This window comes from Juglans regia, chromosome 4 (genome assembly GCF_001411555.2).
Source record: "Juglans regia cultivar Chandler chromosome 4, Walnut 2.0, whole genome shotgun sequence".
Classification (NCBI taxonomy): Eukaryota; Viridiplantae; Streptophyta; class Magnoliopsida; order Fagales; family Juglandaceae; genus Juglans; species Juglans regia.
The window spans coordinates 9,621,607-9,636,159 of record NC_049904.1 but is presented as its reverse complement, the minus strand read 5'-3'; the positions used below and the strand labels follow the sequence as shown (position 1 = coordinate 9,636,159).

Below are 14,553 nucleotides of genomic sequence, written 5' to 3'. Positions count from 1 at the left end.
GGCAGGGCAACTATCATATAAAAAGATGCTGTTTGAGGTAATGTTTGGATTACTTTTCTCCATAAAACCAATTTTTACGCGCAAAAATCAACATTCCATTTATTATTTTTGCAAAGAAAAGTAGGGGTTGTAATATGTGATACGACCTGTTAACCCAACACGAACACGACACGATAAAAGCTGGTTAGGGTTTAGCCTTAACGGGTTCGTGTCAAAATGGGTTGACCCGTTAAGACACGATTGCTTAACGGGTTGATAACGGGTCAACCCGTTTTGACCCTTTAAGAAAGTTAAAGTTACAATTATACCCTTATACCTAAAAATAAAATTGTTGGGATTTTAATTTCGATATTTTTATTGTTTGGATTGTAATTTTGGACTTGTAGTTAGTTTTATATTTTTTATAGATATTGTGATTTTAACATTTATATAAAATTATGCTAAACTTAACTAGGTTAAACGGGTTAATTTATGGTCGGTTTGTTCAACCAATTTACATAAACAGGTCAAAACGGGTTGACACGACACGACTCGTTAACATAACGGGTCGGGTTAGGGTTTGAGATTTTGACACGATAAGCTTAATGGGTCCGGTTAGGGTTGACCTATATAGTATAATATACATGTCTTGAAAATGAATTTTAAGAATGATTAAAGGAAGACATAAAAGTGAGAAGCCATACGTTTATTCTCAATTTCTGTGTAGAATTGCTCAATATGGATACACACGTACATATGCACAAAGAGAGATTGTGACAGAGGCATTTGAAGGAAAATTTCACTTATTGTGGCTTTCAAATCTTTGCCTGTCTAAACATCTCATCTTCAGAACAGGATTCTATGCTGCACATGTCAACGCAAATATTTATGTCCACCCAAAGAATCACTGAAGCCAGGAAGATAGAACTTGGACTTGGGTTGCAGATAGTTTTTTGCTGCCTCTCATTTCCTTTATCCTTATGCTCATTCGAACCACATGCTTGTCTTTCCCATTGATTGTAGCATGTTGTTTTCTTATTAAAATTCTGATGAAATTTAGAAAAAAGTTGAGGGAAAGTTTGACTTGTTTGGTGCATGGTGTAAAATGACATACCATGATTAGAAATTGCATACTCTGAAACTGAAAAGCAAAAACCGAAATGTAGAAAAGAAACCTCATAAAAATATCAGATTCCACTATATGGGAACAAAGTTAAAACAGCGAAGAACTAACAACAGAACACAACGCTCAATATCATGACAAACACAGATAATAAGATAAGAATAATACTCCATCCTTACGTGTCCTTTGGAAAGAACACAAAACAAAAAATATTTTGAAATAAGAGGCTTGAAACTAAAGAAAATGATCATGTGTCATCAACCATTACCTTAATTATCTACCCGGCCACATGGCTTAGTACAATAGGACAAGAGAAATACTTGAACAACTTCATCTCTAATCTCATCTAACATAAGCCCTTGACAATAGAAAAGATAAATTAACTTGGTGGAAAAATAGTTGAACCTAATGCATCCAACTGTCCGTAGGGAATATTTGCCCAGCTTGAGATTTGAGAGTAATATGTCCAATTACTGTTGATATATATATGGAAGTTTGGCGTAGTGTGTGTGTGTGTGCGTGTATGCTACCCATCCAGACTACATTAATTAAGCAACATTAATAAGTTCGCTTACAAATAAGTTCTCTTCGAGTATTGTAAACTCCTTTCAATTTGTTTGTTTTTTTTTTTTTTCAAACAGAATGTGACAACTATGCATGGCTTTCAATTATTGTAATTTCTTAACAAAAGTTCCAACTTTTTTCCAAGATGTGTAAAAGTTTGGTTAAGATCCATGATTCGAAATTCAATGGAATCCACATCAAATCACTAGAAAGAATTGAATTGCGAGGCTGCAACTAAATGCATGAGAAGATTTGGAATTATAAAGTGCCAAATACATTATTGTGGAAGGTATGTATGTATGTGTCTCATTCTCTCTCTCAATTCTTTAAAGGATGCATGACTTTAAAATAAATGATGATGATGATGATATTGGTTGAACATGGACATTATGATGTCACTGTGTTTCGAGAAAATCATATTCCAAAATGGTTCCAATATCATAAAGAAATTTTAGAAAATGAAATTGTTAAGAGGGGGATAATGATATCCAACTAAGGGGAAATAAAGAAACGATACTAAATATTGAGGGGCACAATATTTGGAGGGTATAAGCAGAATTGTTGTATATACCCTTGCGTTTTTTAAAGAAGGTAGTAGGTATCTATGTATGATTAATGCTGGAATAAACCAGTTAACAAAGGCTGATTTGAAGTATCGCAATGGAAATAAACAAAAGAAAATAATAACAATTACACACAAACACCAAGATTTAAGTGGTTCAACTCAATGTGAATCTATGTCCATTGGTAGGGTCGATATCAAGGATTTCACTATCAATAAAGATGGAGTACAGAAGATTTAATATAAAACTTCTTCTCAAAGAAGTTAACTCTCGCACGCTCTCAACTCTTAAATATCACTACCTCTCAAATAATGATTGAAGACAAAAAATGAAAACGTCGTTTCATATTTATAGCAAATGGCACAAACCCTAGTATGAGAACATTCGCTCAAGAGAGCAACGAGTGGTGCTCGAGCTAATAGTAGGGTTTGGCACCCGGCTTGAGCTAAATGTCGAGCGGGTGTCAAGTGAAGTATCTGATTGGCATCCTGCTCGAGCTGACTATCGATCGGGTGTCGAGCAAAATCTCTGTTTCCTCGATATTGGTATCCTGCTCAAATTGTCTGGATGCACTCCGCTTGAGCTGAAGAAACACTGCTCGAGCGAACATACTGTAGATGCACTTTTTCAACTAGATTCAAGCCACCTCTCAACAAATCTCCACCTTGGCTTGAACTCTACCAAGCCTTACACAAAATCCTTCGATCATAGAACCGACCCCCTCCACCAAATCCCCTGAGGGAATCACAAATCTCGAACACCAATCAAGTCCAAACAAAGTTTGAACTTGTATGCTGCAACTAGCTTAGTTATCATATTTATTAGATTCTCAATAGTAGCAATTTTCTGAATCTCTACAATACCATCAACATAAAGTAGCAAATAAATGAAAGAACCATTAGATAATTGCCTATGGTATACACAACTATTATAGTTACTCAAATAACCATGATCAATCATAAAGGAATCAAATCCTTTATACCATTGCATTGGAGACTGCTTCAGACCATACAAAGATTTCTTCAATCTGCACACATGATCTTCTTTACCTTCAATAATGAACCCCTATGGCTGATGCACGTAAATGGTCTCATCAAACTCATCATGTTGGAACGTTGTTTTGACATTAAGTTGTTGTAGCTCTAAGTCATAGAATGCTACTATAGCAAGTAACACTTTGATCAAACTGTGTTTCACAACTTGAGAGAAAACTTAATTGAAGTTGATGCCTTCTCTCTGACTGTAGCCCTTAACAACTAAGCGTGCCTTGTATCTTGCATCTGTATCACCTTGGCTTTCCTCTTTCCTCTTGAAGACCCATTTGCAGCCAACAATCTTTATCTTCTTCGGCAACATAATCAGATCCCCATGTTTGGTTTTTATGAAGAGACTCAATCTCTTCATAAAAATCACTGTGCAGATTCCTTACTTTTGACAAATTCTAAATAACTGGAAGGCTCTTGACCAACAATCTTCTTTGTCATAGTAAGTGCATACATTACCATATCTGCATAAGCATATCTCTAAGGTGGCCTAAGCTGCCTCATCTGTCTACCAGTAGCTATTGTAACAGCCCGATAGAAATTCATTGGTAGAATTTCTATTGATTTTAGGAATCTCGTAAAAACTCCATAAGTTTTTACGAATCGACCAATTGCATAGGTTTTAGTCTATCAACATAGTCAGTGTTATCACTCACTATGGTGCTAGAAATATGAGTTTTATTTATTTGAGGTGGTTAGAAGTGTCAGAATGCATTATGGTCTACGCCATTAGACTCAGTTGATTATTTAGGATTTTATGGCGCAATAGCCTATTTACATAATTCCGGACGAAACGTCTGTTAGAAATTGTGAAATTATTTTTAGGGGCACTTCGAGGTTGAATTTCGGTAAAATATTTTCACTGTAGGTTAATATGAATATTTAAGAATTTTTAGTGTTAAGTTTATGATTCACTTTTTCGAAGTGAATAGTAATCTCGGTAAGCGCACCAATTGTAGTGTTTCAAAATCAAAGTGTGGAATGTCCAAATTAGGTTAGAGAAGTTTTATTTGGACACTTGGCAAGATCTTAGCCACTCATAGTAAATGGCATTAGACACTTGGCACAAAGAAGAACCATTAGATAGATTTGTGAAGGAATCAAGGTGTGAGATCATGCCACCTAAGCAAAGTTGTGTTTCATCTGTTCAACCAAATTGTGCCAGACCAAAGAGGGTTTCAACCCTAGCAAAACCCTAAATGGTTGGAATCGAATTGAAACCCCAAAAGCTTGGTTGAAACCAAAACCCTAAATGGTTTTCCCAAACCCTAAAGTTGGCCTCCAAACCCTTTTTAATCCGATTTCTTGCATTGTGTTTAATCACTTGATTAAATCACTTCCACATGCTATTAATTAATCAAATCCTTATTATGACATCATTATTCAACCTTTTAAATCTTGGGAATTTGATTGGGCCAAGAAAAATTGATTTTGGGCTTGATAGCATCTGAAACCCTAACCAAACCCCCTTTAAACCCCAAATTGAAGCCCACTTGGTGGAGCCCACCAAGGCCCACGAAATTGGCCACCTTGGCAAAGCTTCTTGGAGAAGTTTCCTCCCCCACATGGCAGACCATCCACTGCCATTAGCTGCACCCAATAGTGCCTTGATGTGAAGGAGAAATCCACTCCATCAACCTCCATCTTTCACAGCTGCTGCAGGCAATCTCTGCCCCTCTCTATTCTCCACTTTATGTCACATAGCCACCTCCAATCAAGGGTCATTCAAGCCCATAACTTCCCCCTCCAGAAGTTTAAAGTCGTGCGAGACACACTTCTCTCCATTTTATCACTTCTTTCCCCCGTTCTTAGAGAGAAACCCAAAAGAGCTCTCTCGGGCAGATTTCTGGGTCTTTTTGCGTGGCTATTTGTGATCCTTTTTAAGTATTATATCACGATTAATCCTCTTCACATAAGTTATTCGCCTTTGAGTCTAGTTTCCGTGGATATCTTATTAGTCTCCTTACATGCTCATTTGATCGGTCAAAAGTATTTTTAACCATGGGAAGGTCATTCTGGGCGTGAAACTGGAGAGTATGTCATGTTTTGGAAGTTTTGACCAAGCTAATGGACATATCTTGTTCTGAAAATTTTATGGAGTGTTGTTAACATATGTTTATGAATGTTCATTGAGGTTTTGTTGCTTGGATAAAGCTTTTGATGATAGATTTTCTTAGAGTTAGAAACTTGAAAACTGGAAGTGGAAAAACAGTTTCTGTTTGGTGAAAGTTTGAATATTTCGTAGTTTAATCTTATTCCAAAGGCTTTGATATTTTTATATGATGATCCTAAGCCTCTTATATACATGTTAGGATGTTATTTAAAAGATATTTAGTATTATTTTTAAACATATGATTTTCTATGCAAGAGGATTTCGGTTAGGCCTAAACTTTGATGTTTTTGAGTTAGATCCATGTTTTATTAAATTTTAGCCATGTGATTTTAAGTTTGATGGTTGGATCTTCTTTAGGACACATTTTTAAACCATGTGATGTGTTAGTTTGAAGATCACATGTCTTTAAGCCATGGATCAAGAGATTGATCATAGTTAATTGGGAAAATCAGTTTCTGTTTTGGACTAAGTTTAAAACCAAAAACTCCAAGTGTTGTTTTGTGATTTTTGGTGAGTTTTGTTTGATGATTTAAAGCATGTTTGATCTTAGGATGATGTTATGAATATGTTAGAAGTAAGATTTGATTTTTTTGGAATTCTTGGAAATGTTTTTATTAAGGTCAAAACTTGTGATTTAAGGTTTACTTTTTGTTAAAAAATTTGGGTCTTTTTACAAAAAGTTTGGTGTTGATAATTAGCTTTTTCTTAATGGGTATTTTTTAAGGGTGTTTTTAAACTTAGGATAGGAAGATCTTTGTTACAAGATTTTGGTTTATTCATGAGTTTTGAAACTTGAAAGAATTGCAACCAAAATCAAGACAAATGGCCTATGTAGGTTTCGGCCATAGTGAGTTTTTCATAGTTGTGATTGGTTTTAAATTTTTCTGAGTTAATATTTGAGTTTGGGACAAAATTTACATGAGGAATGTAAATTTTGGTAATTTTTGGAATTAGGATATCAAATCCTTAAGTTAGGGGTAAAATGTCATTTGCCCACATGTAGAGGGTAAAATGGTCATTTTACTCTAAGTTGTCTCTGTTCACATTCCTAATTGTTAATAATTAATTTCTAACTTTTAGAATACCCTTTTACAGTTCCTCGTGTTTCGCACTTTATTCTAGTAGAACGTGACGATCGAGGTAAGTTAACTTTTAACTTACTATCAGTTTAATGTGTATGAGTGATAAGTAAGGGAACTAAATTGTATGTATGCATGTTATCATATGTACCCTGCCAAGTCATTACATATTTATCTGTTACACATAATTTATTCTGTCATGAATTATTCATCTGTTACATAAAATATTCTGTCACGTATTCCTATACATTGCAAGTATGTCATGTTAAGTTAAGTATGCCATCTGTTACATGTATTTCATGTCACGTAATATTCACTGTCACATGTTACACCATGTTAAGAAATGTTGTCTATTATATGATATACCATGTTACGAAATGTTGCATGTTATATGTATGCCATGTTATGAAATGTACTCTGTTACATTTATGTCTTGAAGTATGTCATGTATGTCATCTTACGTTCATGTCACGTTATGCTACGTCAAGACTTTTGTCTTTTATGTCACGTTCATGTTACGTCACGTTACGAAATGTCATGTATGCCAGTTAAGTCATTCACGTCAATCACGACCCTAAGCACTAGGATGGGGTAATATCCTAATGGAACTCTTTTATTCACGCTGGAGTGTCTAAATAGGTGTGAAATTCCCTGGGTTAACGAAGTACAGTCAACGGGTTGCAAATGGGGCCTAATTAGCTGGTCACCGGAGCGCGCCAGGCACTAATGCCAATGGTGCCACACATTATGTTACGTGTGTTCACAGCAAGTGTGGCACAAACAAATAAGTCATGGGGCCACAACAACTGTGGAACATGAAGTATGGGGCCACAACAACTGTGGAGCATACACTACGTGAGACATAGCAATTGTGACACGTAGAATACGTGGGGCCACAACAACTATGGAGTACGTATTAACGCACTCACAGCTAGTATAGAAACCTGTGATGTGATGCGGAAATCGGCAGGGACACATGGCTCAAGGGGACCTGTGTAGCACCCATATGGTCACTTTAATGATTAAGTCTATTGAATAAGATTTTAAGTTCATGTATTTCACGTTCAAGTCATGTTTCAAGTTCACGTTATGTTATGTTCAAGTTTACATTCACGCAATCATGGTAATCCCATGAGACAATAATATGTTTCAAGTTTATGTTATGTTATGTTCACGTTTACGTTATGTTCGTAGTTCACATTTATGTTATGTCATGCTCAGGTTCATGTTATATTTCAAGTTCATGTTCAAATTATGCATGTTCACGTTCATGTTATGTTTCAAGTTCATGTTCAAATTATGAATGTTCACGTTCATGTTATGTTTCAAGTCCATGTTATATTTCAAGTTCACGTTCATGCTATGTTTTAAGTCACGTTTATGCTAAGCTTCAGTTTCAGTTTAAGTTATGCCAGTTATGTTATGTTGCATGTCAAGTTATGCTATGATTACTTATGATTTGATTATGCATTCATGCTTTTACTGCCATGCATGCATCATTAACCTGTGTGGAAGTTTTCCGTTAACTTGCTGAGATTTGTAATCAAATCTCACTATGGTAGTCCCAACTACCATTCCCCTCGAATGGTAGATTTTGTTATAGGATATGAAGGAGAACCGGGAATCGACCAACTGGAAACGGCCGACTAAGCGACGGTGCGACGTAGATGGTATTACAATAGTTACCTCAGATTACTACTTGTATTGGTGGAGTTCAATCTCCAGCACTCTTTTGATCACAACCTTATGGACTATTATTGTGATCTTAGTTATTTAGTATGTCGTTAAGTATGGAGTATGTTCTAAGTATTTGGGATATTTTAGTTTGGTGCATAGTATTGCTAAAGAAAAAAATTATCCGCTGCGAATATTGTATAATGCTATATGCATGTTAGGAATATTGCATCTTATATGTCATGAACGGGGGCAGGTAACCTTGTGTTGCATATCTCGACACTTCAAATGTCCGTCCGATCCCAAGCGGAATTTGGGGGCGTCACAGCTATACTGTAGTCTTGCTCATCCTGTGCGCCATTATCAGAATCAGAATCATGCTCATATGCGATAGCATGATCTTCGGTGCCACGTGGCATCCCTGTGGTGCTTCTTCAACCTGAAACTCCACATTCTTGCTAATAAACTGCTTTTCACCTGTAGACACAATAAATCGTTTCTCGGATTAAGCATAGATTTTTCATCAACTACTACATCCTGCTGATTACAAACCTAGGTAATTTAGGATTAGTACACCACAACCTAAATCCCTTCACACCACTGGCATGTCCAATGAATATGCCTTTCTTTGGCTCTTAACTCAAGTTTTCCATCATTAACATGAAAATATGCAGGACAACAAAAAATTTTCAAATTTGAATAATCAACAGGAGTATCAAACCATACCTCATTTATTGTTTTCAAACGAATATCTTTGGCTAGAGAGCGGTTAACCAGAAAGCAAGCGGTGTTGACTACCTCAACCCATAAATCCTTAGACAAGCCTATATTGGAAAGCATACTCCGGGCTCTTTCCAAAAGAGTCATATTTATCCTTTCAGCTACCCCATTTTAATGTTCAATTCAAAATGATTAAAACTCAAGAATAACGAAATCAACCTACAAGTAAAGCTGTAATAGCTGTAATTCGAAAATATCATATCTTTACCAAGGATAGAAAAATCCTATTAAACACACCAAAAATAAATACGCAAATATGGCCGGTAAACCAGATGAATTTTTCTTCTGAATTTCCAGCTGGGCCATAGCTAAAGTTGGGAAGTATGGCCGTACTAAGCTAAATTAAAACATTGTAGTATTTTCAGATTAAGAAAAAAAATAGTGCTATATATACGTAAAACTTTATATACAATATTATACGTATTGAATATCTACATCTATTTTATAAAAAAAAAAATTAATTCGAATTTCAAAATCTTCAGAATTTTTATAGCTACACGGCAACATTTATGATTATATTTATGCATGTAAAGTTTTAAAAATAAATAGCATTTTTCGGAGAAAAAAAACAAAAAACAGAAACAAGAATATGGCAGAATACTTATATTTATATAAATTCCATCTTGCTGTAAACTCAAGTTCCCTTCACTGAAGAATAAGCATTGAGAAATGATAGTTACAGTCGTGAGTGTACAAGCACTGCGCGATCACTTTGAAAAAAATGAATAACTATTGGGTCTACATGAAAAAATAATAATTTTTTAATAGTAAATTCTACTCTTTTCAAAACAACTGCATGACGCTTACGCACTCCATGACTGCATATAACATTACTCATAAGCATTAAGCAGCCCCTCCTTTCTATTTCCCCCATTCACATGCTTGATAGGATTTTAAGCACACAGATGAGTGCTGAATTTTCTTTTTTTACAATGCTAGATTGCATCATATAGAAACTTATTGTAACACCAGTGGATAACTTCCCTCTGATCAGATGTAAAAGCTATGGCTTCTTTCGACATCAGCCATAGCTTGTACTGCTACAGCATCATATTTAATTTTTTGGGCCAACGTCCTAATTAATTTCCTTTGATGTGATAAATCATCAATGCCCCCACGTCAAGAAATCCCAAAAGTCTAAAGTTCATACATGAAATTCAATAGAACAATCTTAATGGCCAGTGTTTGATTTTGACGTTTGTTTAATTTACGTGGAAGGACTAATTCAATTCAAAACCGTGTAAATGGTATTGCAAGTTGGCTTAGCAAGAAACTTAATTCCCACGCAACTTCATTTAAATTTGTACTTGGAAGAAGATAATTAAAACAGATTTGGGTATCGACAAATCGCTTTCTCAAAAGAATTAATTAAGGTGCATGAGAGAAACTAGGAAGTCAAGTTTAGGGGGTGGATTTGTAGATGCATGATCAAAGTCTTGCCTAGGAATAAAAGTCTGGCACCTTTTTAGTCCCATAATTTGGGTTAAAAAGTCAACTAGTAGTTGTGGTTTGCCTCTAAGACAAATTAGACCCTAGGTTTTAACTTTTGAACTTTTACTGATCCTTATCTTTCCAACTTTTATCAAATTAATGAGACAAAACCGTATAAATGGGTGCAAGTTGGCTTGCCAATCAAACTTGTAATGCATGTGCTTCAAATGCTATTATTACTGTGGAAATTAGTTCGCAAAGTGCTGGAATAAGAACTTCATTAATAGACCATTAATCCTAATAGGTGTTCCATGATCTGGACATTTGTCTTACAAAAGACTTAGGGTACATTTGGATAGTGAGAAGTGTTGATAATGTTTGTGAATAGTTATGAGTAGAGATTGGAGTGAGTTTGTAGGTCCCATTGAGAGTATTTTGAGTTGTTTGGATGTGTGAAGTATGTTGAGTTGTTGACTTTTGAGTAGGTAGTTGAAAAATATGTGGGTCCCATAAATATTATAGTGATTTTATTTTTAGTAATAAATATTATAATGATTTTATTATAGTGATTTTTTAATATTGATAAATATTGTAGTGATTTTATTTTACTTTTATATATAATAATGATAAATATTATAAAGATTTTATTTTTAATTTATATATAATAGTGATAAATATTATAATGATTTTATTTATATATATAATAGTGATAAATATTATAGTAATGTTATTTTTTATTTATATATTATAGTGATTTTATTAATAGTGATAAATATTATAGTATTTTATTTTTTATTTATATATAATAGTGATTTTATTTTTTATTTATATATTATAGTGATTTTATTTTTTATTTATATATTATAATGATTTTATTTTTTATTTATATTTAATAGTGATTTTATTTTTTATTTATATATTATAGTGATTTTATTTTTTATTTATATTTAATAGTGATAAATATTATAGTGATTTTATTTTTTATTTATATTTAATAGTGATAAATATTATAGTGATTTTATTTTTTATTTATATATTATAGTGATTTTATTTTTTATTTATATATTATAGTGATTTTATTTTTTATTTATATATTATAATGATTTTATTTTTTATTTATATTTAATAGTGATAAATATTATAGTGATTTTATTTTTTATTTATATTTGATAGCGATTTTATTTTTTATTTATATATTATATTGATTTTATTTTTTATTTATATATTATAATGACTTTATTTTTTATTTATATATTATAGCGATTTTATTTTTTATTTATATATAATAGTGATAAATATTTTTTATTTATATATTATAGTGATTTATTTATTTATTTATATATTATAATGATTTTTTTTATATTTAATAGTGATAAATATTATAGTGATTTTATTTTTTATTTATATATAATAATGGTAAGTATTATAGAATGTTTGTGAATAGTTATGAGTAGAGATTAAAGTGGGTTTGTGCGTCCCATTGAAAATATTTTAAGTTGTTTGGCATGTGAAGTATTTTTAAAAGTACAAGAATACTTGAAAAGTATTAAGGATACTCTAGTACCCAAACACACCCTTAAGTTCAAAATCGTTAATATTCAATAGACTTCAGACTTTTGGGATATCCTAAGATGAGAGGCTGAGAGCATTGGCATGCAGGTTGTTGCCAACCGCGCCCCAAGAAGTTGCTGAGAAGTTTGACCCACTTCTCTATTATTATTTATTTGCAATAAGTACTCTATAGCTGGACCTCTTGGTGAATACTAATCTCGCATTCAGATCAGAGGATGAGCACTTCTTCCATAGCCTTTCAATTAGAAGCTTCTTCCTCTCTCTCATTCTCTTCTTCTTCCATTCGTAAATGGACTCACGATGTATTCTTGAGTTTTAGAGGTGAAGATGTTCGCCAAAACTTTATTTCTCATCTATACCATGCTTTGCATCAAAGGGGAATCAACACTTACATAGACAACAATCTCGAAAGAGGAGAGGAAATTTCGTCAAAACTTTTCAAAGCAATTGAAGGATCAATGATTTCTATCATTGTACTATCTAAGAACTATGCAGAGTCTCGATGGTGTTTAGATGAGCTATTGAAGATCCTCGAGTGTAAGGAAATGGAAAAACAAATTATTTTACCCTTGTTCTACGATGTAGATCCGTCAGAGGTACAACATCAAAAAGGGAGTTTTGGAGAAGCATTCGCCAAACTTAGATATAAGTTGAAGGATGAAGTAAAGGTCACAAAGTGGGAGGCAGCTTTGGAAAAAGTAGCCAATTTGTCCGGACTCGAATTAGGGGACAGGTACTTCTTATGAGCTGTGCTTATATATATATATATATATATATATATGTTTACATATGATGTTAAAGAGAAGTTTATGGGGAAAATTTCGACAAATCCCAGATCTGGGAGTTTGCAAATCTGTGAAGATCATATGGTGCCATCCAAACTATTTGATATTCATTAGTTTTTTCGGCATTGAGTTTTATGCATATCATACTTAAAATAGAAATATTTTCTTACTGAGGGATTTAATATCATACTACCACAATAATTTCGCATGATGTTTATACGAGAAACATAATAAAAGAACATGAGATAATACAAATTGAAATCTTCTCAAAATTAAGGGAGGGTTAAATTCGAGAACGGAACAAAAAAGTAGTTAAAATGTTTAATAATTCATATGAAGAATGAAAAATATAAGTCGGAGAAGAGCACGACAAAGAAAAAAGGTTATCTTTGACATGGTAATCTACTACTGTCATTTTGTAATGGAGAGAGAGAAAAAATGATATTGTTACTAAATCATCTTTATGTGTGTATTTATGTGACAAGTCTTAACTCTTTAAATTTCTTTTGTTTTATATATTGATAGGAATGAATCAGAGTTTATTCAAGATATCATTAAATGGGTGGATTCAATAATGGTAAATCGTACATTTCTTAAGGTTGCTAAGCATCCAGTCGGAATAGAGTCCCGCGTACGAGACATTTTTCAACATTTAAATATGGGAATGAATGATATTATATGCATGATAGGGATATTTGGAACCGGTGGAATTGGTAAGACAACTATTTCAAAAGAGGTCTATAACAAGATTTCTTACCAATTCGAAGGAAGTTGTTTCTTGAAAAACATTAGAGAAACTTCAAAAGTAGGAGGTCTGATCCAACTACAAAAGACACTTCTTTATGAGACTTTGGGAATAAGTTTGGAATGTCATGATACTGAAAAAGGCATCAATGTAATTAGGCATAGACTTTGCTTTAAAAGAGTTCTCCTAATTCTTGATGATGTGGATGACTTGGTTCAACTAGAAACATTGGCTGGAGCTCGTGATTGGTTTGGTTCAGGAAGTAGAATCATCATAACAACAAGAGATCAACATTTATTAAATATATCTAAAGTTGATTCAAAATATGAAGTAAAGAGATTGGACCATAATGAAGCTCTTGAGCTCTTTAGTTGGCATTCTTTTGAGGAAGACAAACCTATTGAAGATTATGTGGAACTCTCTAAGCAAGTAATGCAATATGCTGAGGGCCTTCCACTAGTTTTAACAGTGCTAGGCTCAGATTTAAGGGGTCAGAATATAAATTATTGGAGAAGTACATTGGATAAGTATAAACGAATTCCTAGCAAAAATATTCAAAAAGTACTTTGTATAAGTTACGATGGATTGGATGATAATGAGAAGGAGATTTTTCTCGATATTGCCTTTTTTTTCAATGGACAATACCTGGATCATGTCGTTAAAATTTTAGATAGCTGTGGTTTCTCTCCGGAGAATGGTATCAAAAGGCTTATAGATAAATGTCTCATTACAATTACTACTTACAATACATTGTGGATGCATGATTGGCTACAAGACATGGGAAAAGAAATTGTCCGAAAGGAATCACCCAAAGAACCAGGCGCACGTAGTAGATTATGGTTTCATGAAGATATTCGCCATGTACTAGAGGAAAATACTGTAAGTTCTTAGATTAAAAGCTCTTTCAATTGAACATTTTTTACTGGTAAAACTTACATGAAAAGTGTTGATTTCTTTTCATAACAAATTATGGTAAAGAAGTGGATATTAAATAAAATATCATATATGTATCGATAAATAATGTGGTCTTTCTTTATATTTCCAGCCTAAAGTAATGTATTTAACTAATAAGGGGAATCATTGTCCTTCAACCAACGTCTTT

At 33.3% G+C, this 14,553-nt stretch overlaps 1 protein-coding gene across 1 annotated transcript; it reads left to right on the top strand.

Moving 5' to 3' along the window:
- The first annotated feature begins 1,836 nt into the window (after positions 1 to 1,836).
- Positions 1,837 to 14,342, top strand: LOC108979928 (disease resistance protein RUN1-like). The gene is made up of 3 exons (XM_035689156.1): positions 1,837 to 1,955; positions 12,129 to 12,654; positions 13,232 to 14,342. Exons 2-3 carry the CDS (start codon positions 12,137 to 12,139, stop codon positions 14,340 to 14,342), a joined length of 1,629 nt encoding a protein of 542 aa, XP_035545049.1. The 5' UTR covers positions 1,837 to 1,955; positions 12,129 to 12,136.
- Positions 14,343 to 14,553: the final 211 nt, after the last annotated feature.

Excerpts from the sequence above, each read along its gene's own strand:
- LOC108979928 (XM_035689156.1), top strand. The coding sequence starts at position 12,137 with ATGAGCACTTCTTCCATAGCCTTTCAATTAGAAGCTTCTTCCTCTCTC. Across the intron at positions 12,655-13,231 it reads GGACTCGAATTAGGGGACAG|GAATGAATCAGAGTTTATTC; the intron begins GTACTTCTTATG and ends ATATATTGATAG.